At 41.0% G+C, this 19,632-nt stretch overlaps 1 protein-coding gene across 1 annotated transcript in view; it reads right to left on the reverse strand.

Moving 5' to 3' along the window:
* Positions 1 to 3,352: 3,352 nt before the first annotated feature.
* The window catches only part of LOC118097524 (mucin-5B-like), a 49,304-nt gene continuing 33,024 nt past the window's right edge, over positions 3,353 to 19,632 (reverse strand). The window contains exons 30-46 of the mRNA XM_060276781.1: positions 19,457 to 19,631; positions 18,345 to 18,595; positions 17,807 to 17,990; positions 15,728 to 15,935; positions 14,934 to 15,112; positions 12,991 to 13,060; positions 12,732 to 12,856; positions 12,295 to 12,326; positions 11,355 to 11,532; positions 11,107 to 11,211; positions 10,328 to 10,368; positions 9,780 to 9,902; positions 8,898 to 8,993; positions 8,239 to 8,367; positions 6,500 to 6,539; positions 5,140 to 5,263; positions 3,353 to 3,518 (exon numbers count right to left, since the gene is read on the reverse strand). Of these exons, the coding sequence (XP_060132764.1) occupies positions 3,353 to 3,518; positions 5,140 to 5,263; positions 6,500 to 6,539; positions 8,239 to 8,367; positions 8,898 to 8,993; positions 9,780 to 9,902; positions 10,328 to 10,368; positions 11,107 to 11,211; positions 11,355 to 11,532; positions 12,295 to 12,326; positions 12,732 to 12,856; positions 12,991 to 13,060; positions 14,934 to 15,112; positions 15,728 to 15,935; positions 17,807 to 17,990; positions 18,345 to 18,595; positions 19,457 to 19,631 (2,226 nt within the window). The remainder of the gene's footprint in view (positions 3,519 to 5,139; positions 5,264 to 6,499; positions 6,540 to 8,238; positions 8,368 to 8,897; positions 8,994 to 9,779; positions 9,903 to 10,327; positions 10,369 to 11,106; positions 11,212 to 11,354; positions 11,533 to 12,294; positions 12,327 to 12,731; positions 12,857 to 12,990; positions 13,061 to 14,933; positions 15,113 to 15,727; positions 15,936 to 17,806; positions 17,991 to 18,344; positions 18,596 to 19,456; position 19,632) is intronic.

The following is a 19,632-nucleotide window of genomic DNA, read 5'->3' on the forward strand; positions in this document are numbered from 1 at the left end:
GTCACCACACTCTGCCATGCTTGAGAGCAATAGGCTAGCTTAGGGGGTGTAGGCCTTGGCCTGTAACACATTCAGTTCTGCTCTTCAACACCTCACTGCTCCAGCCTAGCTCCCCTGCCACAGAGTCTCTCACAATGTTGTGGACTTTCCTTCTTTGGAAGTTTTTAAGCAGAGGTTGGATGGCTGTCTGTCATGGATGCTTCAGCTGAAATTCCTGCATTGCAGGGTGTTGCACTAGATGACCCTTGGGGTTCTTTCCAACTCTATGATTCTGCTGCCTGAGGTGGCTATCTCACCCTGCCTAATGGTAGGGCTGGCCCAATGTGAGAGGCACTGGACACATCTGGATTTACTTTGGAGGAAGCATGGATATAATTATGTTGCAGGAGTCTATCATTCCCAGGCAGGACTGCCTCTCCTCATGTAAACTGACCAGGATCCTGCTGTCATCATCTGAGGCCCAATTTTTGTGTGCCTCCTCCATGAGAGGTCCAGAGGGTGGCAGCACAAGAATGGGCCCTTTCTGTAATGGTTCCCTGGTTGTAGAATGCTCTCCTCAGGGAGGCTCCCTTGATGCCTTCATTACATTTGTTCAGGCACCAGGCAAAAACAGTCTGCTTCTCCTAGGCCTTTGGCTAATTAAACAAACAATGGCCTTATAAACTTGAGGGTGGGGGGGGGGGTACAATGTTTTGGTTTGTTACAATGGTATTAATATTTGTGCTTTTATATTGTAAACTACCCTGTGATCCTCGGATGAAGAACGGTATAAAAATTTAATAAATAATAATAATTTATCTAGGGAGCAGTTCTTATAGGTCACTGGGTAACTGTGTAGGCCTACTGCCAGATACTTTCATACAGGCACTTAAAAGGGGTTCCTATAAAAATAAAACCTTGATACAGAGAAATTTCTTCCCTCCCCTTAACACTGCCTTAAAATCCCCTCTTCTAAATGGCATTTCTTCCGAAGTTATAATTCTAACTGTAGTACAAATGAAATAAAAGAATTTCCCTCTTAGCTAGACTCTCAGAAGTAGGGCTAAGAACTTCATAAGAAAACCATGTGTGACTAACATTTCACCGCTAGGAATAAGAGCACTCCTGCCACTCTCATGGAAATTGTCCAGCCTCACAGCTTTCTCTCAAAACATGACCAACATAAAATCTACTATATATTTCGGAAAGTTATTTGTGTTTTCTATGCATTTTGATATCTCTTAAGATATTGTAACCAGATTTTGCACAATGGTCCCTGAGATCAAGGAGCAGGTTTTTGTCTGTGTTTGGTTACAAGTGGGCACCATTTTGAATAAAGATGGTGGACTGAATATTTCAAAACTGCACTGATTTTAACCACCAATTTCAAACTGTTTTTTTTTAATTTTCTTAGAACTCCCTAGCAACACTGGACAGATCTTGCTGGTGAAATATATAAATCCCATTCTACATCCACCCTACAGTCCTCCATCTGTGTCTTTGAGGATTTTTAGATGACTGTAATGCAGGGGTTTGAACTAGATTACCATTGGGGTCCTTTCCAACTTAATGATTCTATGGTGATCCACTACTGAGGATACCAGGGAGAGGTCAGAGGGGGCTCTTCTACCTTGAGGAATTGCACAGAAAAAATAACATGCTGCTACTTCTCCTTGTATTGAAGTACTTTAAAAAAGGTCTGCCTTCTGGACAACTCCTAAAGATATAGGGATACATGAAATTCATTGTCCAGCATGCCAACACCACCCACCTACAGAAACACACTTTTCTAAAACACTTGCTGGAGTAGCCACATTTCTAACATACTATTAAAATCTATTGCACTACCATCTTTGTGTAGTGTAGTTTGTGTGTCTGGTACGACACCTGCTGGTGAAGGAGTGGCAATAGCATATAATTGTTTGGCTCTCCCTTCAGTTGTGTATTTTGGGTTGGACACAAAGATTCTCTAATACAAATATCCATAATTGTTGTGATACTTATAAATAATTCCAGTGGGGCAGCCGCGTTAATCACTTGTGTTACTTTTGTGGCACATTAATGTTTGAGAGCGCACCCATCTAGTCCATCTTCTTGGGGCATAAGAAAATGTGGTTGTCTTTAATTTGTCACAATATGTTTATTGTTGCTATAACTTAGAACACAAGCTTGCAATGTTCATAGAACTCTGGCTGGGGACACTTTGCGAGCTCACAGCCATTGCTATGATTTAAGGCACTAGTAGTGGCAAGAATTCTGGTACTGTCATCATGACAGTCTTATTCTGAGCTTGAGATTTGTAGAAGAGGTCAGCTCCTCTACGTGACTTGCTTATTTAACAGCCAACCTGATTTGCTAGCACAAAGCTTACATGGTGGTTAAACGATATGTCGTCTTCTCATTTGTTTACAGGGCAGTTATGGGACAGTTAGCATTTAGCCTGATTTACTTACCGGGTGATTGACTTACAGCTGGCTCCTCACCTTCTTTACTGCTTCTCCCTACTTGTAGGGCAAATAACTTAACCAATCTAGCCAGACCACACTTTGCAGTGGAAGATCCCCATTCCCTCAAATGCCCAGTATGACTGACCAAGCTGAACTGTAGGAAGAAATTATGCTAGGAACAGCTATTAAACAACTTGGTTGTAACTGTGTCCCAAATATCTCCCAGAGGAGGAAGTAATGTGGGGAGGGGAAAACATGAAGATTATGTTCAGTGTAGTGGTGAATCAGACAATTCACTGAGTTGCGGTTAAACTGGTCATGCAGAGGTTGCAGAGGCCAGCCCCGCCGCTAAAAACCTTTGTCCCACCCCCCACCCCCGGCTCCATATCAGACCTTTGCCCACATTTAGCAATGTTCTTTGTTTTTACAGATCCAGAATGCTACACTTTTACAAGTAGAACCGCCCCCCCCCCACTTCCACAATGAATTTCCAGCCAAGTCTTTCACCAATCTTCTTGCAAAGATTTTAACAGTGTGTGCTCACATTGTGAATGTTTACACTACTAATTCTTATCTGTCAGGTCTTTGAGAGTGAAAGAGATGAGGATATACTGTAGCTGATCTAGATAAGGTTATTCCAACAGAAAGCAAGTCATCTTGGAAACATAGTTTATTTGACAAATATCAACATTGTTCTTTGTCATTCAATTTCCTGTAGTAATTGGAATAAGAAACTTGATTACAGGGATGAATCACTTTGTAAAAAAAATCCTAAACATATCATATTACAGGAATAGAAATGGATATGTGAATGCACGCATGCACACATGCATACACACAATTGCACACAACTGTTTGAAGCATTTTTTAAATGAATAATTCAAATAAAGACAAAACATTTCACCAACATTTTTTGGTTCATGTTTCTATGTTGGGCATTTAGTTTCCACGCAGCTACACTCATCTACATGAAGATATGTGTATTTTATATGCCTCCTTTTGCTGCAAACCAGTTCCACTCTCACTTCATGGTATTTTGTGGCATGGCAACATGTGCATCCATGCTTCATTTTGTGAGTGTCAAAGGAATATCTGAGGGAGAAAGCACAAGTGAAATGTTTTGACTGATGTTCCTCTTTACACGAAAAGGAGCCAGTGATGTCAAGTCAAGAAATAGTTTTCTAGCATTTATTCATTAAGTGCACTGGTCCGTGTTTTTGGTTTAGCCTGGTCTTCATCAATATGGTGCCCTCCACATGTTTTGAACAACAGTTCCCATCACCCCTGACTGTTGGTCATGCTGACGTGGGGATTGTAGTCCAAAATATCTGGAGGGTGAAAGTTGGTTTAGGCCAGGCATCCCCAAACTGTGGCCCTCCAGATGTTTTGGACTACAATTCCCATCTTCCCCGACCACTGGTCCTGTTAGCTAGGGATCATGGGAGTTGTAGGCCAAAACATCTGGAGGGCCACAGTTTGGGGATGCCTGGTTTAGGCCATTAAGTTCCACTTTCTTCCCTCCCCACCAGTGTTCCATGCTAAAAACATTGAAGGAAAAAGGATTGAGACTGTGTGATTTTAGATCTCTGGGAAACTCTGCTTCTACTTCCACTTCTGTTGTCCCCCCAGATCTGTGCACAATGTTAACTTTCTTTGACTGTGGCTTGTAAGCCACTAGGTGGCTTGTAAAACTCATAAATATTGTCACTATCAGCAGAAAAGGCAGCAGCAAGGTTCCCTAGCAGATATATGCGTCCATTGCTAATAGAGGGCTGCATGCTGCTTCTCCTGCTGTTCAGCTCTACCAAGACAACAGGAACAAAACAGAAAGAGGAATTGCAGAGTCCCACAGAGCTCTTGACAGGTTGCAGCCTGGGTATATAAGAAGACACTGGGTATATACTGGTACACGTGTCTCACACAAAGGAGAAATACCCATGTAAATCACAACATTCAGTGCTTTTATACAGTGTGACACTTTGAGTTCTGGTTATCAGAAGCTTTCAGCTATATTCAACACCTTTCTGCTTCTGAAATCTTAATCTAGGTCTTGCTCAAGCTGCTTAGATACCATCCAACTTTGGGGGTACTACCCCTGTGCACTAAATTAACAGGCTGTTAGAAGAACTTGCTAAAGGCCTCTCAGTGCCTATTCATTTGGAAAATAAGGAACATGCTACCACTACTTTTCACTGGGGGGGGGGACACATTCTTGTTTAATTTATTGGAACATCCAGTCAAGTGATTGTGTCATTATACCAAAAACCAGCCTTTGGAGAAAAATTTGACAGCCAGTTAATTTATATCATCCTGGACCCATGGCAACATGCCAGACAGGTTGACCCATAGAAACCTTGTGCACATACTAAAGCAGTTGTGCCATTGGCTCACCTTTTTCCCCCATAAATCTTGCGGTAAAATGATAAAATGTTGAAAGTTTCTGCATGTGTAGTGAAGCAATCATTTCGTAACAACACAACTGTGTGTGCAAAGTGGGAAAAGATGAAACTCGCCTACTTGTTACAAGTCCAGGGTAACTTAATAGTGTAACTATTATTTACTATTTTATAGGGGCAAAAGCTAGTACATTCGTGCTCCAGGCTCATATCCATAAAATGGTAAGCAGAGAGACACAGAGAGTGAATGCTGTATCTGTGTTGTGCATTTATGTGGTGCAAGTTGACTGAGACAGGTGGAACAATCTTTTACTTACACAGAGTAGGTGTTGCAGGATCCTCCACAGGAAGGAATGTTGATGGGCCTGGCTGATTTACAATTCTTATAAACAATTAATTGCCTCTTCAGGTGAATTGTACAATTATGTGACAAGGGGGTACCTGAAAATGAAAGGGAAACAAAAATCCTCAAATAACTTTACTTGATTGGAACTTAAACTATCAGGAACCAGTAGCTTTGAACTTAAAAGCAGTTTTATCTATCATTCAAATGTAGCTGCTCATTCCACACACACACACATCCTAATATATGCATTTCTGTAGACATGGTTTGGTTGCAGGGCTACATTGTAAAATTCAAATATTTTGCATTTCAAATGATGATTCTGTTTTGGTTCTCATTTTGTTATGGAAAGTGCAATTTTGATAGATTCTTGAATCATCAAGACCTGAATCAAATATTTTCCCCTGCTCTAGATTTAACAGGCCCCTTTGAAGAACTTTAGATAGCTCTTCTTTTTTGCTTTAATACTACTGTTATTAATCAGCTGACATCACAGATTAGAGTAACAGATTAGAAAAATGGATTTTGACTGGTATTCCATTGTGGTTTGGTGTTGTGTTATTGTCAAGGGGCTGTCAGGAGACTGCAGGTTCTTCCACAGGTCAGGAAAAAGACTCAAGGCATGAAATGCAAATAGCTTTTATTCACAAAAGTAAAATCACAACCAAGTTCATCTAGGCTAGTCTCCCCTAGTTGAAGAGACTGCTGGAACTGGCATCTGCCCCCTCACTCTGGACTGCAGCAAGGGAGAGGGATTCCCCTCTGGGCCTGTCTGGCCCGTTGCTCAGCAATGGGTAGGACTCTTCAGTGGAGGAGGAGAGCAACAGAGGCAGTATCTGGCTCCTCTCTGTCAGTCTGAGCTCACAGTGCCCAGCCCTGTCCTGGAATGGCTTTCTTCTTCTGACTCTCCATGTTCACTCAAACCTCCTGCTTCTATCACCTCCCACCTTGCCCCTTCTGCAAACTGGTCCTCCATGTCCCACCACCAATATCCTGGGCCCAAGTCTCCTTCCTCTGTGTCACCCCTGGGGGGCTCTTGGAAGGGCAGCCCCCCCCCCACTCTTCCTCATCCAGACAGTTACGTGCAGTGCTTTTTTTCTTCAAAAATGTTTAGGGGTACTCTCATTTTGACTCAAGAAAATCACAATTTTATAGTTCAAATCGGAAAAAATAAATAACAGTAAATGGACAAAAGTACAAAGATTCACATAATGTTTAGGGGTATGCGTACTCCTGCATACCCTCAGGAAAAGAAACACTGGTTATGTGCAAATTGGGACTTTATAAAAGCTCTTTCGCTTTCATTCATGAACTGTTGTAAAGAACATACTCACATATCTCACAGCATCCATCAGCAGCAGTTTGAATAGTTGCCTATTTTGAAAAGAAACATGAGAATATGTCACATTATAATATTAGTGCTTCACACCTTAATTTTTCTTTTTCCTCCTTTATGTACAGATTATATAACTTTGAATCCATCCATTTTGCATACTTCCGCTCGTGCACGCTGGGAATGGCGGAAAATACCATCTGCTCCACTTCAACGGTGTGTTTTTTTGGTGGCTGCTTTGGGAGTACACAGCCTCCCCCCCCTCCCGGGATGCTACGGGAGGGGGCCGCTGGCCCGCAGATGCCCCTTAATCCACTCGGACCCTGCGGGGGTGGGGTGGGCCAAGCACCCGTTGGAGTCAGCACTCCTGGAAGCCACCCAATGCGGGCACGGGTCCCATAACTTGGAATTTTAATTAGATAAAAGTTTTGGGCATGCCTCAGATGAAGGAGCAAAAAATTTATTGCCTGTGGACCCAGCCCTGAGCAGTAGAGAAAAAGACTTGATTTACGGCCACTGAGAGATAAGAGGTGGAAACATCGCAGAAAGGAAGATGGATTATCAGGAGAAACCGAGAAGCCTGACAGGGAAGTGAAACACCCTCCCCCCCCTTCTCTTAAAGATTTACTAAACACCTTTTCTGGACGGGCTATCAGAATTACCTAGAGCAGCAGAAAAATTGAAAATACAAACTGTGTGGACATGAAAATATAAACAATATAAAAATGGAGGATTTATATATGCTTTGATAACCTTGTAAAAACAGCTGGCACTTGCTGGGATTCGTCGTGGACTGATTAAGAAGATTTAAGACTTGTGTCGCAGTTAGAAATTAAGAAAGCACAAAATGGTGCCGAAACGGAGAGCAGCTAGAGGCGAGGAAGAAGCCATTGTTTGTTTTTAGAAGAGTTATAAGATTTGACCTGGCTAACTCCTCGCTGGAAAAGCTGTAAATCTGTCTTTGGAGGAGCTATGAAGTAGAAATTTGGACATGATTTGTAATTTGTGAGCTTTGTTGGATTCGGAAGACCAGCGATCAGAGGGAGACTAATGACACAATTCCACGCAGTGACAGAAAACATTTTGGTAAAACCTGGCTGGCAACACAACTCAGAGGTTTGGAGAAGATTGAAGAATGTCAACAAAGACTGTTAGGAAAGGACTGTATTATTTTGGGACAATATGTGAAGGTTTACATCAGAGGCTGAATAACAAGGGAGAAATTATTAAAAGCAAATGGCAGTAGTGATTTGCAGGAAGCTCTGGAATCTGAGGCATGGGGAGTCAGAAAAATTCAATATAATTAGGCATAATTGGAATGTTTCTTTTAATTAGAATTGTATAATTAATTTGGATAAAGTGTAATTGGGAATAATTTCAATGTGATTTGATGTTGTTTAATTGGAAAATTTAATACTTTTTTTTTTAAAGAATCCATCCATTTTGTGCCTGCTTTGTTCCTTCCTGCTCCTTGCAGCTAATTCTTGAAGGCTAACCAGCTTGAAGGCTAATCTGAAGTCAAAATTCAGGAATATGCAGCTGTCCCATACAGGGATTGAACTGGCAGTCTTGGCATTATGAGCACCATGCTGTAACCGACTGAGCTATTTGAGCTAACTGAGCTATATGTTAGTGATTTAGTGACATACCGTAGATCTCCAAACACAATTCCACATAGGGTTAATAGTAAGAAATGTGAGTTGAACTGGTAAAAGCAAGCACTGCTGTAATAATACTCACTGGGACACAATTTGATCGATCAAACACTGGGCAGGATATGATTGTGGTACTCAGTATAAATTGATCTGATACCCTGGTGCATAAATACTGAGTACAGTTATCCTGTGGATCCTTGTAGGTCTTCCCAACCTGTAGTAGAAAATAATATCCAGAAATAGGTGCTATTGAGCAAACGAGCTGATCTCCATCTAGATTTTCCTGTATTTCATTTTGTAAAAGCCCCTCACACAAGTGTTAGTTACATGAATGGTGAAACGCCTACTTTGGCTTGATACTGGTGGACTACAGAATTAGAAGAAGTAGTTATGTTTTAACGATGGCATGCACTGATGGTTTCTCTCCTGGTCTGAAGATAAGGAGGGTCAGTTCCCTCCTTTCCAACAGACCTCCTGGGTGAACTTATGTCAGCTACAGATCTTTCTTCCTTAGTGCCTGTCCTATCTGTATGAAAAGTTGATTTCTTCAATAACCGCATTTTGGAATGTATAGAAGTATCTCACTATTGCTAAATTCAAATTTCATGAAGGCATTATACTCCATTGTTACAAATGAAGCATCCTCAGTTTTCAAAGAGAAGTCTCCTTAAAATGGTGTTGTTGGGCTAACTGAGTAATATGGTCACAGCAAAGCAATTACTCATAAAGGAGGTAAACACATACCTCAATAGCCACTATCCCAGGTGAAAGCTTTGTCACACATGCTGTCTGAACACATTCACCACAGCATTTTCCTTCTTTCTGGATATAGTGGAACCCCTGAGGATGAAAAGATGCTGATGAAAGGGATGGAATGAACTGTCAATTTCAATTCCCCCTGTTTCTCGTTTTTCCAGTCTTAAATTCAATGGCCCACATTTTGCATTTTAAAGATGATCTTCATGAAAATTCACCAGCATTTCTCCTTATAAACACATTTTTCTATGCAGTTTTGATTAATGTTCACATTTTTGCAAGTGATTTTTAGATTTTGGGCAACCCCTACTTCAGGTTCTGATGGACTTCCCAGTTTGGGGTGGAATCTGGACTTTTGTATGGAAGCCCAGAAATTACTTTAATCCACAGATTTGTCCCTCAGGCTTCCTATTCTATCTAGCTCAAGAAATATCAGGCTTAGTATCTGAACCAAGATTGATCATTATCTAGCATTTTCATTAACTAGCTGGTGTTAATGGTAGGCATCACAGCTCTCCCCTAAGTTTCCATTCTGGTGTTATTTTACTTAACCCCCATCTTTTGGAACCACCATGTGTTAGTGTGATACATGCAGTGATGGGTCATCTTCAAGGTGCTTTGCCCATAATGTACATAAGATTCATCAGATCTTCTGCTTTTCTCTCTATGGAAAAGCAACTTTTTATGGAAGCTTTCTCCCAGTGCTTCTCTCTAGAGTTGTTGTTGTTTGTTGTTGTTGTTGACTACTGTAGTAGGGAAGCCATTTTTCAACCAGCTGCTGTTCACTACATTTGTCTAACCACAATAACAATGGCAAGGTAAGCCGAGTCAGCAACAGAGGAGAAGTTAGCCATCAATGTGTCTACCTACCTGTTGACAGTCAGTAGAACAATTAATTGGAGTGCACTTAATTTTATTGGTTTGGGTTTTAGGATCCTGTGTTACAGTGCAGAAGCATTCATCACAAGAGTCTGAAGGTACCACTGATCCAGGCTTAAATGAGAGGTGGTAAAGCAGAAGGGGGAGAATCTGGTAAGTAAATCCAGCATATTAACACAGAAATGCTATTAAGCAACATGGGATTAGTGAAAGGGTGTATTTAACTAAGTCATACTCAAACTAGACCCATTGAAATAAATTTACTTTAGTTCTAAATCCAGTGCTTTGAATGGGTCTATTCAGAATAGTTGGATATAACTCAGACTAACAGCTAGCATTAAAATAATTCTTTGATTTTCAAGGCCAAAGAAGACACTATATCAAATTTCAAATTTCATTTGCATATTTTAAAAAGCAGCCATAAAAGTAAATAGCCCACTGAGGGCACTAAAGAGCCCACCCTTTAGGTTAAAAAGTTCTCCCACCCGTGAGCTAAAGGAATATAGCAGCAGTGAATTAAAGGAAGCAGCAGACCATACCTGATACTCAATTCCTTTAGATACACAAACATTTTTTGGTTCTGTAAGTAAAAGAAAAATCATGTTCAGAAATGTTGAGATTTTCTTGACTTCTATGAGTTTCCTGGTTTCTTTTCTCATTTTTCTGCTATATTAGTTGTAGAGAAGAATCGCTCACAAATTAGTAACAAAGCATTTTGATCCACATAGTGAAAATTCATATAATATTCCCTGCCAATTGTATTTTTAACATTTTGTGACTAAGGCTGCACACATACACATACATCATCTTATTCTAGAATCAATGGAGAGTGAGCACGTGGTTTTCCTACATGGTCAACACTCAGTCTAGATCTACTGCATATATTTTGCCCCAGAAGAGTGCTTCTTCGAAAGCTAGTTTTGTTCCAAAAATAAAAGCTCATTGCAGATTGATTCTGCATTTCCCCATAGGGTGCCCATTTGAAAACAGGTGTAGGCGTAGGTATCCACACCTGCTTAATAATGAGGTGGGTGGGTGTATACCATGATCCCTTTTCATTTACTCAGGGTATGTAGAGGTAGAAAAAACCACTCAAGGGGAGGGTTTTCAAACACATACCAAGTAACAACACCTACCTCCTTAGAAGGCATTATGTAAAATCAATCTAGATTTAAAGTAGCATGTAGAGGATGAGCATGAATGATTCCAGATTGGGGTGTGTGTGAACCTATATTTTCCCGATACAGATAGGTTAGTGTGCATGTTGGTTAACTGTGTTCCACTCCCAAAATGACATTTATGTGAATTTAGTACTTACTACAGACATGAATAGGACAACAGGCACCATCAGAAGCAGTTGCTACAATTTGGAAACCAGGATTGCATATCTGTTTGGTTAGAGGACATGACCTTTCATTACACTCTGTGAAAGAGAAGAAGGGAAGTCATTGATATTGTAAGGATGTTTAAATGAGTATTTAAAATTGTAAAACAGAAAATCTAATAAAAATTCTATCTATCTCTATCTATCATCTATCTAGCTATCTTACTGAAGTACTTGCTTACCACACACTATCTCTGTGCAGCAGGGATCTTCTGGCTGTATCCGCACTACAGGTACAAATCCTTCCCTTGTGCAAGTGATTGGCGGAGATCTTGCACAAATGTGGGGGGAACAAGAAATATCCAGTGTGTCCTTGCAACAGGTGCAGACCTGACAATCTTTTTCCCACCTCTCTCCTGGCTGTATAATAAATGTTCAAAAAAGGAAAAAAAAATATTGACCAGAGTATTTAATCATCCTGGGGCTGAGTTTCTGCTAGAGTTTTTGATGGGGAAAGACCACAGCTCAGTGGCAGGGTACATGCTTTGGTAAGACTGGGATGGATTCCTGTCTGAAATCTTGGTGAGCCAATGCCAGCTAGCATTGCCAGTTCTGAGCTAGATAGACCTGCGGGAAAGCAGGTCTACTGTAGGGTTGTTTTCGCACAGTCACTGAATGAGTGGAACAACTTTCACTTGTGCAATGCAGCTTCCTCTCCTTCTCCTCCCCTGTACAGCTCTGCCTTAATCTGCTCTAGAGCTTTGGGTGATACCTCAGAGCAGATTTGGAGGGAGTGCAGAGGCATACACAGGGGAAGGAGAGAAAAGGGAAGTCCTATTTCACTTGTGCGGTAACTTCACCCAATGGTTTCTCAATCCACCGTTAAGGAGCCAACTTTTCTCATTCTTCTGTGGATACGTTAACTAATATGAAACCATGACAGGTGAGTTCCCAACCTTCTATAGCATGTGCATGACAAATAAACTCTTATACTATATTGACTAACCATAATAAGCACAGAACGTTGTGATAGTTTGTCATACAATTGCACTGGTTCTTGCATTGTATTTGCTCTGTGCCAGTGTTCAGCAATTTTAGGCAGCATTAGCTTGTGGGTAGAGTGCAAAATATTATTCTGGCTGTATATCAGCTGAAGAACCCATCTTTTGCACTCCTCCTTACCTGTCTCAATAGTCCATCAGTTCCTGTGCAGCCTACAAATTAAGACAGTTGGAATATGAAGCAGACCATTTCAGAAAAGAAGTTAACAACACTGAAGACATATTCATATACAAATCAGGACCCTGAAAGGGTGTATGTCATATGAAAAGGCATGGAGAGAGCCAAGGCCACATGGCTCACATTTCTAAATTGTGACATTTTCCTGCTTGCTCTATCATCATGCAAGGATTGTTCAATCTAAGGGGTCATTTTATCCAAGCTAACTTCCTTTCCCAGTTTTTCTTTCCATAGTGCTGGCTTCATTGTTTCCTGATCCTTTCCAGGTTCCACTAACTCAGCATGCAACCTACATGCTGCATAGGCAGCTGTTGTGGGTGGGCAGTCTCAAAAGGGCCTCTTGGGCCAACTGTATTCCCAATTTCCCCCAATTTCCTTACCACAGACAGAAACACAGATACTATCATGGTGATTCAACTGGATCATTCCATCCGGACAGAAACATCCTTCGACAAGGATTCCTGGAACATCACCTTCTGCTGGATTTGCACCAACAGCATTTTTCCTGTAGGATTGTGTTAACAGGATAAAGGAAAGGTCACCAAGCAATTATTCAGCTATTCACACACACACACACACACACACACACACACACACACCATTTGATAAAGATTTGTCTTCATTTAAGAAATTACTCACCCACTGTTGCAAGTGAGCCTTTCCATTCTTCCACATGGCTTATAGATTTGATCCCGAGAACATCTGAGTTCTGTGAAATATTGACAAATTTCATTCGGAGTGCACCTACATTCTAAAAAGCTAGAACAAATTCTAGGAGGCAATGGCACTGAAAATATTCATGCAGATTGAGTGAGGTAGTTTCATTCACATATATTTTGATGGATGCAGGGTTGTCCTGCTGCACTGGTGTTTTTTTTGGGGGGGGGGGTTCTTTGTGTACTAGCCATAATCTTGTATGGATGAGCAAATGGACATGGCAGTGGCAAACAACACTTGCTGCTACTTGGTAAGGATGAACAGATTGATCTTCTTCAGGTCCATGTCAATTGTGCATTTGTTCATTCATAAATCCAATCTGTCCCATTTCCACAATAGTCTGCATTATATATATATATATATATATATATATATATATATATATATATATATATAATATGCACAAATGTTCTCATTTAAATATGTATTTTATCTTAATGAACACATTTCTATTTTATCCTAAAAAGCTCATTTAAGAATGTATTTTGATTTCTTAATACAACAACTGTATTGTAAAATTCAGAGAAGTGTAAACTCTGAATGGAAATTACATTCTAATTCATACATTTGTCTGAGGTGTGTGGATCAAATCGGTCCACATAGGAATTCATAGAAATATATTACCTCACATAATGCGGTGCACACACACCATTTGAATGGCAATGCCCATCAACTTTGGGGGAGCCTGGCCCCCTCAAATATTTTATTGGGCAAAGACCCCCCAGCCCCTAGGAGTTGGCTCCTCTGCCTCTGGCTCTGCACAGTGAATGAGGAAAGGGAGGAGAGGATCTACCAATTCAACAGTTGCTGGTATAGTACCGAGTCAGTAAGGGGGGGGGAGGGAGATCCAATTTTCTCTGTAGAAGAGAAAGAGACCCAATCTTCTAAATCTCACTGCAACTCAAAGGGGGTAGGGTAGGCCAGTGATGGCGAACCTATGACATGCGTGTCAGACGTGACACGCAGAGCCCTCACTGCTGGCACACGCCCCATCGGCCCATTGGGTCAGCAGCTCCCCCCAAAAAGCTCAACAACTCTGGCACTTTGTGATAAATAAGGGGTTTTTGGTTTGGTTTGGTTAAATAATTAGTTTTTGGTTTATTAAATACAGTTATATATTACAATTATACATTTTTGTTATTTAAGCTATAAATATCGTCAAATTATGGGTTTTTTCTCGAAGTGACACACCACCCAAGTTATGCTCGGTTTTTTGGCGAATTTTGACACACCAAGCTCAAAAGGTTGCCCATCACTGGGGTAGGCTTTTGTGGCTGTTGTTGTGATGCAGAAGTCAAGGGTCATCTCTGGGTTAAACTCAAGGCACTGAACCTCAACAGCTGCCTAATAATGTCAATCACTAATACTACCCTGCAAAAATTTGTTGTATCCACAAAACTAGTACATTAGGAAGAACCCTAGCCCAGCCTAGCTTTCCTTATTTATTTATTTATTTATTTATTTATTTATTTATTTATTTATTTATTTATAGTGTGAGCATTCAACCATGCAGCTTTCTGTCTAAAATGGTATAGCCCTCAGTGCAGTCTCTCTCCACTTCAAAAGATAACCTGTTTCATATTCTAATCCTTACAGGTTTTCTGAGTTGGTGGTTTTCTACATCTAATGATTTATATCATGTTCAATTGGACACAGATTTATAGGGATGAAGTGCCCTAAACTAGAAGACTGCAATTTGGACCTTCTTTTCAAACTAACATTATACTTTGGGAATTCAGATCTCAGTGTTCCTTAGAGGGGCTTATTTTAGGCTCGTAGAGCCAGCAGATAACAGATCAAGAACATGTCAGCTGATAAAAAGGAATAAACTCAACAACCCTCTCCTGGGATGTCATTCAGCTCACCACACTTCCTGTTGGCTTTGCTTCTCCAGTCTACACAGATCCCATGGTACCCACACAAGGCTGCATAGGCCTGGAGACTTCCACATTCCATGTTCTGCTTTGGTGAAGAACAGCCATCCACAACACAGGCATCATAGTACGGCCGCGGCGGAACAGCATTGTGACATTCTGTAAAGCTCCTTGTTTAATTTTTAAAAATGAAGTTTTTTAACAGTGTGAATTAATGTGTTCCAAATAAGAGAGATACAAAATAATTAAGGATGGATATCTATTATTATTCTAAACTTGCTGACTGTAAGACTTACTTAAGAGAACTACTAGTCAGACTAGACTCACTGAAACTAATGGATCTGGTCAATTTAGCTTTCTTAATTTCTGAGTCTACCATGAGTAACACTTACTTGAATACCACCATACCTTATACTAATAACCCAGCAGCGAACCGTGTTTTGCATCATTACAAACACACACTCACTTTGAGCTGGTGCTTAACCTTCCTTAGCTAGTTTTTCCTACAGCCATTTGATTGAGTTTACATGGGTATTTATACTTCAAAATTAAACTTGAAAACATGCATACCTATTATTATTAATAATAATTTTTCAGCAAACTTAAAAGCAACAACCAAATTTAATTGCCTCAACACTTGGATGTCCATCTTAAGATGGCTACCCTGGGAATAGTAAGTGTTGCTGGGCAGGATTTAAGTGATCAAAATAAATCAATACAATGAAGAGGAACCTCAGTTTATGTAACATTCATTAAATGTAACATTCATTAAAAGTGTGCTTTACCAGATAAGTTTACATAGGGGAGGGACTACACAGGTGGCCATTTTGGATGGTGACATTTGAGTCTGAAAAGGTGCCAAGTGTTGCCCTGCATCACAATGCCTAATGATGAGGTCCATCACTTTCCAGTCCATTGCCATTTCTGTGAAAGAATCTGCAATCTTGCCATTCCTTTTCATTGCATCATCTGTCTTTTTGTTGGTGCATGTACCTGGTCAAGATAAGAAGGTCACTTCAAGCAAAGGCTAGGATGGCACGAGCATCTGTAAACAGTCTAGTACAAAGGAAAGTGGCAATTGCTTATCCATTGAGTCTGTGGAAATAAACACTGCTTGCCCCCCCTCCCCCGCCAATGCAAATAGCAATAGGGTGGAAAGGCATGGCAGTGGGTTGGAACAAGTAATGTGAGCCTGGTAACCAAGGGACAAGAAGGCGAAAGAAACGCAGGGAGTACTAAATTTCACATACTGGTTTAAAGTAAACTAGAGGGCCTCTTCTTTTGATGCTCTGGATATTCTCCTCTGAATATATAACCAAGAGGGAAAGAAGAAATCAAGGAGCAGGGAGAAGTCCAAATATACGGACTTCTACATATAAAAAATTGGTTGAACCCATACAAAGCTGCCTTATGGGTTCCGGTTTCCGCCGGCAGGAATGGCGGACCTGTTTTCCATCTCTCTGACCTTCGTGAGGAATTTGGCGGTTGCTAGGGGAGTAAATGGCAACCCCCTACCCTCTCCGGGGGTTACGGAGAGGGGCCGCTGGCCCGCGATGCCCCCAGACCCACTCCGACTGTTTATGGAGTGGGGGGAGCTTGGGCTGAAAAGCACTTACGAGGGCCAGGACTCCCGGACGCTAATCTGCATGGCGGGGATTTCCATGGTTAAAGAAGATAATTAGGCTTAAATCTATGGACATACTTCAGAAGGAGGGGAAGAAGCGCTGTTTACTGCTGAGAAATTTATGCTGCTGAGGGAGAGGAGTCAAAGGCTGTACTACATCTGGAAGAAGGATTGATGGGGACGGAGCGATAAGGGAAGTGAGTTTTTATTTTTATTTTTTCATATATGTTGCCTCGTACCTTCCCGGATGCGATGTCCTGGCTTGTTTGGAGTGAAAGAGAAGCAAAAGACTGTGTGAGCTGAACTTTATAACTGTTGTTACTGAGCATATTTTTTAAAGATGTGGAGTTGCCGATGAGAAAAGCCCCCCCCCTAGTCGGACGGAAGGAGTTCTGGACGCGTTTGGAGGATTTATGAGCTGTGACGCACTTTAAATTGGAGCAGCGACCTGAAGCTAAGTTCAGCTATAGGGCAAGGAGATCCATTAATTTACCAAGAGTTTATGGTTTGATGTTTGGGTCTCCTGCCTGGAAAAGCTGTAAATTCTATAAAGATCGTAAATCTTCATAGCTATGAGAGAAATCGAAAGTGATTTGAGCCTTTCAAGATGGCGCTGCTTCGAGCTGCTTCGACGCAACAGGGAGCTCCACTAAGAAGATTTATGGGGAGGCTGGACTGATTAACTCACACAGGAGAAAGAACATCTGTGAAACTTCGTTTGATATTTATCTCAGCAGCTGGGAAACAACCGGTTGAGTGGAAAACATCTATGTGACTGTAAGGGGAAGATCTGGATTATTATGAACTTGGAGGACGATTTGAACTTTAGAAAAAAGACGGCAGTGGACAGTTGCGAGGAATTCCCAATTTCTTGAAGCATGGGAACCCAAATAAAAAATTCTTTAGATGATTTGGCATGACATTCGGTTGGATTGATATATATATGTGTATAATTTGAAATATTGAATGTGATATAATTGGTTTTAATTGGAAAATTAATAAAAAATATTTTTTTTAAAAAAAAAAATACAAAGCTGCCTTATGGACAGAGCATTGGGGGGGGGGTGAAGGGACCTCGACTCCTAGGAGTTGGCTCCTATGAATGGAACACTGTTTCTTTCTCTCTCTCCTCTGTCTCTCTCCAGTACCAACAAATATTTAAAATCAAAAGTAATGACTGAAATAAAAGGCTATAAGCATACATCAGTGCATTCACTCTTTAGTTGTAGCCAATACTTACCACATAGCCCTTCAGTATTGTTATAAAAAGTGCTGAAAGGCAGGTTTACTTGAAAAACAAGGCGAGTATAGGTGACATAAAGGCCCATTTCAGGAATTTTCACCACAACGTAGTGTCCAGAGTTGGTGATGTCAATGCCATCTTTTGAAAAACTTGGTGTGATTTCTTTATTGTTATATAGAACCTTAAGAAGTAATTGAATGGAAGAATCAGAGCAGGTCAAACAAAGTATGTGAAACAGCCTTCCTAGGAAGAGCTATATTACCTTTCCAGCTGATGAAAAGGATACACACATGTATATTTACACTAGCACTAATCTAGCCACAGGATCAGGATATCTCAGCTCTGTGTGATAGAAAATGGGTTGCCCTCCTGCCGCCGTGTGCAGTTTGCTATTCTTTGTTTCAGGGGAACACAGCTTTAAAATGCTACTTCATAAACTGAAGTAGTAATGCTGGGGGCAGGAAAGGAAATATTTGTATGATACGTGGTCATATAATGTTTTGTTTACACACAAAGAATCGGATCAATGTTTTACCAGGTTGCTTTCTTCTCCATTTTCAACTCCTCGCGTCAAAATGACTGTAGAGTGGTTGTAAAATATGAAAAGGCTCATAGAACATAGAGCTCTCTCTGTGGCAGCGCAATAGTGATTGTCCAAGTAGATCCAGAAATTCTGAGAGCCAGGTATGATTGGTTTCGTAAGCAGATAGGTGCAATTCCCATGGAAATTATAATAGGATCCATCAAATGTTACATAGTGTTGGTTTCCCCATCCATTGCAAGCACCTAAAAGGAGCAAGCACATACAATTAGAATGAGAAGGCCGCAGGTTCACAGACACCAAACAGCTGTCAAATCCACCTGTCAAACCCTCCATTCTAGTTGGGGACCATCGATTCATTAGCCTACCACACATATATCAACACATAAAATCAAAGTGACAAGAACAAAAGCCTCAAAATGTACTACAGCAAGGAGCTTGAAGAGCAGAGCTCCAGAAGGATCAAGGAAATGTAGCAGCTGGGCCTACTGTGGATATCATGGATGCGGTAAATGTGGACCCTTGTTCTTCACCCAGCACTTTCTCCCACAGCTGGATGGATGGTGTGCAACAATTGCAGGTAAGTTTGTGTCACAATAATGGGCTGGGCTGTGGCTCAGTGCATGCAAAAGGTCCCAGGTTCAAGCTCTTGACATATTATGCTAGAGTTGGGGAAAGACTCCATCCGGAAACTTGGGAGAACTGCTGCAGTCAGAACAGACAGTACTGAACTAGATGGTCCAATGGTTGGACTTGGCAGAAGGCAGCTTCCGATATCCCTAATGTTTCATTGGGCTTGTTCTGATATTATTTGAGGCTGCATTTTGCTCTTGTGTGAATCTTCCCACTGCCTACAACTGCATGCACAATGTAACACAGGAGCTCAGCTGGGGCAGCTTCTGTGATCTCCATTCTGGGCAGTCAGAAGATCACAGAAGTGAAAGGGGCACTGTGGTGCTTGTGTGCTCTGTATCTTTCTACCTACCTAGGTATGAGAGAAATGTTAATCTTACACTAATTTATAATTGAATGGAGCACATGACCTCCCAGATTTTTGCTTTTGCTTTAGAACAGTGGAATTAGCACCTTGTTCCATTATCACTTACATTGACACTCCAGAACCCAACAACAGCCTGATGCCTCATAGCTTTTCACAAGTGGCAATCCATTGACACAGGTCTTTGACTTTTGAGGTGGGCAGCGCACATCAGATACTTTAATATGTTTTCCACCTAAGCAAGTGGCGATTTGGCAGTTTTCAAATTTCCATAATTCTTGATAC

The sequence above is a fragment of the Zootoca vivipara genome, chromosome 1 (assembly GCF_963506605.1).
Source record: "Zootoca vivipara chromosome 1, rZooViv1.1, whole genome shotgun sequence".
Taxonomy (NCBI): Eukaryota; Metazoa; Chordata; class Lepidosauria; order Squamata; family Lacertidae; genus Zootoca; species Zootoca vivipara.